The 6795-nt window shown below is 57.7% G+C and overlaps 1 protein-coding gene across 2 annotated transcripts in view; it reads right to left on the bottom strand.

The window, feature by feature from the left end:
• Positions 1-702: 702 nt before the first annotated feature.
• The window catches only part of FAM234A (family with sequence similarity 234 member A), a 36874-nt gene continuing 30781 nt past the window's right edge, over positions 703-6795 (bottom strand). The window contains exons 3-12 of one of the 2 annotated variants that reach the window (XM_019648658.1): positions 6100-6216; positions 5555-5746; positions 4600-4730; positions 4086-4218; positions 3623-3752; positions 3209-3349; positions 2821-2896; positions 2440-2595; positions 1912-2014; positions 703-1819 (exon numbers count right to left, since the gene is read on the bottom strand). In XM_019648658.1, coding sequence (XP_019504203.1) covers positions 1608-1819; positions 1912-2014; positions 2440-2595; positions 2821-2896; positions 3209-3349; positions 3623-3752; positions 4086-4218; positions 4600-4730; positions 5555-5746; positions 6100-6216 — 1391 coding nt within the window. In that variant the 3' untranslated portion in view covers positions 703-1607. The remainder of the gene's footprint in view (positions 1820-1911; positions 2015-2439; positions 2596-2820; positions 2897-3208; positions 3350-3622; positions 3753-4085; positions 4219-4599; positions 4731-5554; positions 5747-6099; positions 6217-6795) is intronic. The other variant, XM_019648659.1, reaches the window with a different exon arrangement.

Raw genomic sequence — 6795 nt, 5'->3', positions numbered from 1 at the left:
ACTGGCCTGTCACTGGCCCTCATATGTGGGATCCGAACCGGGGCCCTCTGGCATCCCAAGCGAGTTCTTAACCATCGCGCCACTCGGCCGGCCCACACCTGTCCTTTCAACCTCAGCCTCCTCGTTGCTCCTCCCTACCCCTCGCAGGCCTTTGCAAGAAACAGACCTGACCATGGTTGTCTGTGTGGCTCGAGAACAGGCTTTTCATGCTTAAATGTCCATAGGAAATTCTTACGGGATTCTCTAAAATCATCACGCTCATCACTTTGGTACCCAAAGCTGCATCTCACTGAAGCCCCACTGCCTGGGCTCATGTCTGGGCAGCTGCCACAGTTCACCCCCAACCCCTCCCTGGCCAGCCCTTGGAGGATGCAGGGGTGCTGGGAGGACCCCTTCCTGTCTCAGGTGGGAGCACACCCATACCCTCACCCACAGGCTGGGTTCTTGGCTTGCTGTGGGTGAACAGGGAGGGGTCCTCAAACCTGAGACGCAGCTGAAGGCTGTGCTGACGAAGACCTCTGGGCCCTCAGTTTCTGACCTGGCAGGCATGGGTGTGGGGTGCTCCAAGAACCCCAGGTAAAGGGCCCCTCCCCTCCTCAGTCCCCTTGCCCACCCTGACCCAGAAGCCTGGCCAGGAACAAATCCATTTCACTCCTCTGGAGCAGACGGACGGACACGAGGTACACACGTGCCCTCTGGGGCTTTTTCCAACAGTGCAAAAGTCATTTATTCTGGTTTCTTCTTGTGGAACCCAGGGTTATCTGGCTTTTATTTTTTGGTTTGGGCACAGCTTGGCCTCATGGTGCACCGCAGTGGCCCTGGGGTGCAACAAGGCACAGAGGTGAGTCCTGCATCAGGTGACACCAACTACTGGGGCATGTGAGCACCAGGAAGGGGGGCGCTGGCCACATCCAGGGGTGCAGGGACTCCCGAGGGACGAGTGGCTCCAGTGTGTGTCGAGAGGGTGCAAAATGACCCCAGTGTGTGTCCTATGGCCCGTTCCTTGGCACATTCACAGCAAAAGCAGCCAGCACAGAGGTGTGAGCCCCCGTTAGAACGTCCATGAGCAGCCCCACTTATCCGGTCCTACAAGCCTCATTCATCGTGGGCCTGGTCAAAGGGGCTTCCCAGGGCAAGTCGCCATCAACCATGCTAGAGTCGTCCCCTCCTCGCTCTGGGAAGGGCTGGGGTCTGGAACTGCGTCAGGTCCCAGCTGCTGTCCTGAGGTCACCCCAGGGCCCAATACCCGCTGAGCTCCATGACCCCAGAGAGGGTGCAGAGAAGGATGCAGACAGGAAAAGGGGAGGAGGCTTCTGCAGGAGGGCTTGGGCTCTTCCCACAGAAGACCACCGTGAAGGCAGCTGACCTTGAGTGTGACCCCAGTGGGGCAGAGTGAGGACACAGTGTGCTGGACAGGAAAGGAGAGAGGCCTGGGTGTCCCTTCACCCACGAAATGTCCCTGGGTACTAAGGGGACTCCCCTGAAGAGCATCACCCGGCTCAGGAGTGGAGAGTCAGTGTACAGACAAAGTAAGTGAAGGACCAACTTCCCAGGACATTTAATTTCAGCCGCTGGAGCCTTTCCCACATGGTCTGGCCGCTGCTTGTCTAAGTCTCACTCCGGTACCGCAAGCGGGAGAGGCGAACCCGGATGGCCTGGTCATCGTCGGGGCCGCCATCGGCCAGGCGGACCACCCTGCTACTCAGGACAAGGTCCTGCACCTTGTGTTTGGCCATGGAGACCAGGCCGGGTTGGTCGGGGCTGGCTGGGCCCGTGAGGAGGATGCAGGCGGCGTGGCGGCCAGGCTCAAACAGGGCCACTGTGGGGGACACAGCTGTCAGGTATCTTGGGACCAGACATGGCAGACCTCCCAGTGGGTGGGGCCCAGGCCCATGCCAAGGCCACACTCACCTTGGAAAGCAACCATGTTGGCAGAGATGTTGGTCAGCTCGAGCAGGATACCTGGCAGGGTGGGATGGAACAGGTACAGGCTGTGCTGGGGGTCCCTGGGCTCCTAGGGTGAGAACCAGCGATGCGGCATGAGGCCAGTCAGGGCTGCAGCCATCTCTACATCCCAGGCCTGGTGGCCGGGCAATGCTGCACTAACCCCTATGGGACCTTCCTGACAGTGACCACATCCAGAGCGTGTCCCCCAGAGTCCCCGCCTGGGGTCCCCATGAAACACCAACCCCAAATCTGCACTTGACTTCTGCCCCTCTTCCCCCCAACCTGACCCTTATCCTTCTTGGGTGTCCTTCACCTGGATCTCAGCGCCTGCCCTCCCCAGTGTACCCCGCTTCTTCCTAGATCCCCCTCGTCTGCCCCCGAGGCAGACCCCAGCCCTGGCCTCATCCTGCCCACACGTCCAGTCACCCAAGGTGGGACCTAAGACTGGCCTCTGGCCCTGGCTCCTGGCACAGGCATGTCCCCTGCCCATACCATCTGGGTGGCCCCAATCAGCTCGTGGAAGCCCCAGAAGAAGAAGGCTGAGCGGTGGTCTGCGGTCGGCAGGCTGGCGGACTGAGGGTCCCCAGCGAGGCCTGGGAGGGCCTGGCTCCATAGCACGGCCCCGGTGCTGAGGTCCAGGAGCAGGATCTGAGGAGGGAGGAGGCAGTGTGGGGGGCTGAGGGTGGGGCTCGCATAGGCACTGGGCCCCCAGCCACGCCAGCCCTGAAGGAGCTGCTCCTTGAGGGAGACAGGGTGTTGCCCTGAGGCCCCTCTTGTCTCGGCTCAGCCTTCCGGCCACAGTCCTGTCTGCTGTTCAGGCTAATTTTCCTCAGCTGTGAACAAAGGGGAACCTCAGAAGGAAGTGCAGCTGACCTGTCTGTCAATGCCAGTTCCATTTTCAATGACCACGGCCAAGGTGTCGGGTTTGTAGTGGCCAAGGATGGGTTTCCTGCAAAAAGAATAGGGAAGGAGAGCTCATGAGGGGTCTCTGTGAGGAGATACCTGGGGACAGGTACGCTACCCATCTTCTTCTTGGCCTCACCTGGGCAGGGAAGGGCTGCCGAGGCCAGGGCCCCGGATGGGAAGCTGAGGGGGCTTCACCAGCCCCTCTAGTGCCGGCCAGCACCAGGTGACAGGTAAGAAGCACGCGGGTCCTCCCACCCACCCCCAACGGGCAGCCTCGTCCCTGGGGTGGCCAGAAGATGGGCTGCAGGTGCCCAGCTTGCAACAACCTCATGGGTTCGTGGAGAAGACCTCATACCTGAGGATCTGGGCTGCACTGAAGGTCCACTTGGGTGACAGCTCCTGCCCGTCCAGCAACATACAGGCTTCTGAAGTTACCAAGAGGAGGTCCTCACCGCCTTTCCCGGGAACGTTCATCAGGTAGCGGATGGCTCCAGAGCTAGAGGAGGATGGAAGGATGTGGCTTGGACACAGAGGCTGGAGGCTGGGACCCTCCCCCAAGCACTGCCCGTGGGGCTCCCATGTGTGGCCCTGTGTTTCTTGGTTCTCTAATATGAAATATAAAACAAAACCCTCCCTGTGTTTGGAGAGAGGGTGAGCCCACTTTTGGGAACCCTTTTTTCCCTGAACTTTCGGTGCCAGGTCCTTGTCTCTCAATTGCTCCAAGCGCAGAGGAGGGGACCTAGGCTGTGTGGCTGCCGCCCAGACTAACCTGTGCAAAAGCAGCCTGTGGGCGGTGGTGTTGAGCATGTCCTCCCAGCCGGGGTCTCTCCTTAATGTGCTGTCTCTCCCGGTCACCTTCTCATAGAGGCCTTTCACAGACTGGCCACAGAGGGAACTTGCTACTCAAAACACAGAAGAGATGCACGCAGGTCACCAAGGGCTGTTGTTGGGGGACCCGGAGGCCACATGCCCACCAGCCCTGCTTCCAGAAGTATGTGGTTCCCTCCCTGAGCCTCGGGGGGGGGGCAGGAGTGGGGGAGATGAGACCCTCCGTGTCCTTCTCAGCCTGTCAGTGATTAATTCGAAACCCTAGAAGAAAAGCAGGAGTCGACGAGCCTCAGGGCGGTCACAGATCCCCTTATACTTTGCTTTCTCCAGGGTGCAGTGCTCATCTGAGACCAGCATGACCTCCGAGAGTGAGGCCGTCCAGGGGCCTGGCAGGCACGACGTACCGCAGGGGAAAAGGATGTAGTGGGCGCCTGCTCTGGTGACATGGAGGAGGGAGCCGCTGGTCTCGTCCACACCAAGGCTGCCTTGATGGCCAATCTGGTGCCCAGTGCTGCCTGAATAGATGTAGCCGTGAACCTGCACCACATGGGAGGAAAAAGGGGTCAAAATTCCTCTGGTTTAGGGAACGATGGCTTTAAGTGTCTGATGTCAGGTGTCTGTGCACGGCATGCCTGGGAGAAGCAGGCAGTCTCCCAGCCTAAAGCCCCTCACAGTCCTTACAGCCTCTCGTCCACGCAGCAGTGACACAAATGGGGTACACTTTCTTTCTTGGGGAGGCTCAGAAGCTGTGGACAGGGAAAGAGCTGCCCAAGTGCTGGGTCTGTGGGTGCCAGGAACACGGGGCCCTAGGCGAGTTCCCTGACAGGTGGAATTCTGCCTGGGAAGTGGAAGTGGACAGGGGAGGGGTCAGAGGTCACATGGCGTCGGGGCCGCAGTGACCTGGGAGAAGAGCTATACCTCCTTTCCGTCCTGGGTGAGGACCAGCAGGTCTGGGGCCCCGTCGGCATTGAGGTCGGGCACCTGGAGTAAAGGGCTCAGGATGGAAGCGTTCCCTCCAAGGCTGCTGGGATGGTTCCAGAGTGTCTGCCCTAAAACCAGGCACATATGGGGCGCTAGCTCCATATCCCCTTCCAACGGCACCTGGCAACTACGCAGAGGCTCCTACTCGGGAATGGAAATGCCTGCCAGCAGGAGGCTGAAGGGTGCAATGTGAGTGCGACTGCTGAACATGGAGATGTGCAGGCACGTGTGAGAAAAGTGCGGGGGCTTATCAACCAGCGTGTTTGTATTATTTCTGGGATTTCAGAGCATTCCCCCCTCGTTCCCCCACCCCTGCCTCTGCCACCTTTCCTGCCTTATCCAGGTTTTCTAATATTTGTCTCTAGAGCATCTTAGGGCCAATGCTGACCCTCCCCACCCGGATGCACAGGGTCTGACCTTGCCAACCCCCAAGGCCCCTCAGGACCGCTTTGTGCTGCTGGGCTCACAGGGGACCCTCTGCCCCCACCAAGGCCCTGGCTGAGTGGCCTGTGATTTTGCCCTTCACCCAGCAGGAGAGAAGGAAGGTGCTGAGGGTCGAACTCGGGGCCTGCAGGTCCCAAGGTAACAGCTTCTGGCTCAGATATAATCGTGTCCTTTTTCAAGACTGATTCCTCTCAACATATTTCCAGCCTGCTCTTCATTTTCCTCCATATCCTTAATATCACAACTTGTAAAGGAAATGCTAGTACCTACCAAATCTAATGTCAAGGCGCAGAACTCCTTGGTAAGGTACTGGGGGCAATCCCCTTGGTGCCCACATACGGCCCACCCTGTACCCTTCCTTTCTACCTGGTCACAGCGCCCTGAGGGCACAGACATCGGTCCTCCCGTCTTGAGTAGATGCAGGTGGCTTTGCAGAGAAGCGGCCTACCTGTAAATGAGTCGACTGCAATGGAAGAACCACGTCTGCCTACAACGATGCAGGCGGAAGATGCCCCGCTGTCCCTCGGCTGGGGGACGGCACATTCCACGAGGGCCACATCCTGGGCTGTGGGCCTCTCCCAGAGGATGCTGCCGTTTGCCCCTGACACAGCGGCCATGAAGGTACAGGGAGAGGAGAAGCCTGGAGGGGACAGACCCAACTCTGTGGGGTTGTGCACGCAGCCCACATGCTGCCAGACCTTCTCCTTCATACCTCGCTCCCGGTCACAGCACCTACCACCTGGGCTCATTCATTTTATCCCTGGACCCTTACCCCTAGATCCATGGGGGCCCTAGCGTGACCCCATGAGGATTAGTAACCATGCGGGGTGTGTGCTGGGACCAGAGCCTGCCTCCCTGTCTCTTCCTCCCTGCTAAGGAGGAAGAGTGATGATGGTTTCCAGAAATTCCAACTGCTTCCCTCAAATACTGCAAGAGCGAGGACTCTACCTCTTACTGGGAGTTCCTCTTTTTTTCGGATAGAAAGAAAATTACCTTCATCGGCGCAGGACTGGTTGAAGTCATTGCTGCTGTTGGTACTTTTATAAAGAAAGAGGACGTCTTGGACCCTGTCCCTGTTTATATCTTCCATGGCCAGAAAGTCATAGGTGACTGAAAAAGAGAACCACAGGCTATATTCTTCAGGCCATGCCTGGTTTAAAGGTTAGGCCAAGTCTGACCTGACCTACTCCTCTGTCCCTTGGGGTTTAGTGCCAGTTAGAACCTGCCACCACGAGATCACAAGTGGCTTCTTCCTCACTAGGACTAGCCACTTCCCACACCTCTTCAGGATACAAGCAATTCTTTGTGCATAGGACGGATGACAGTATCAGGGGTTAACCTTTAGGAAGGAGCAGGCAGGACACCTGGGGACCCCCAATGGGGTGTTCCGAGTACCGTCTGTTCAAGAATGAATCCCTCCTTACGTCGGTCCACACTTCCACACCACATGCATAAGGGTCTAGCCCTTCCTCTCCTGGGAGGACTCAAATTATAAACTATATGCTTGAAAATCAAACATCAAAAGAATGAAGTTGGGTCCTTACCTTACACCATCTACAACAATGGACTCAAAATGGATCAAAGACGTAAACATTAGAGCTAAAATTATAAAACTCTTAGAAAACATAGGGAAATCTTCAGGACCTTGGTATTGGTAATGATCCCCCCACACCTGCCCTCACCCCCACC

The sequence above is a fragment of the Hipposideros armiger genome, unplaced genomic scaffold (genome assembly GCF_001890085.2).
Source record: "Hipposideros armiger isolate ML-2016 unplaced genomic scaffold, ASM189008v1 scaffold_126, whole genome shotgun sequence".
NCBI lineage: Eukaryota > Metazoa > Chordata > Mammalia > Chiroptera > Hipposideridae > Hipposideros > Hipposideros armiger.
Note: the sequence above shows the minus strand (reverse complement) of the source record. Positions and strands in the feature narration are given on the sequence as shown.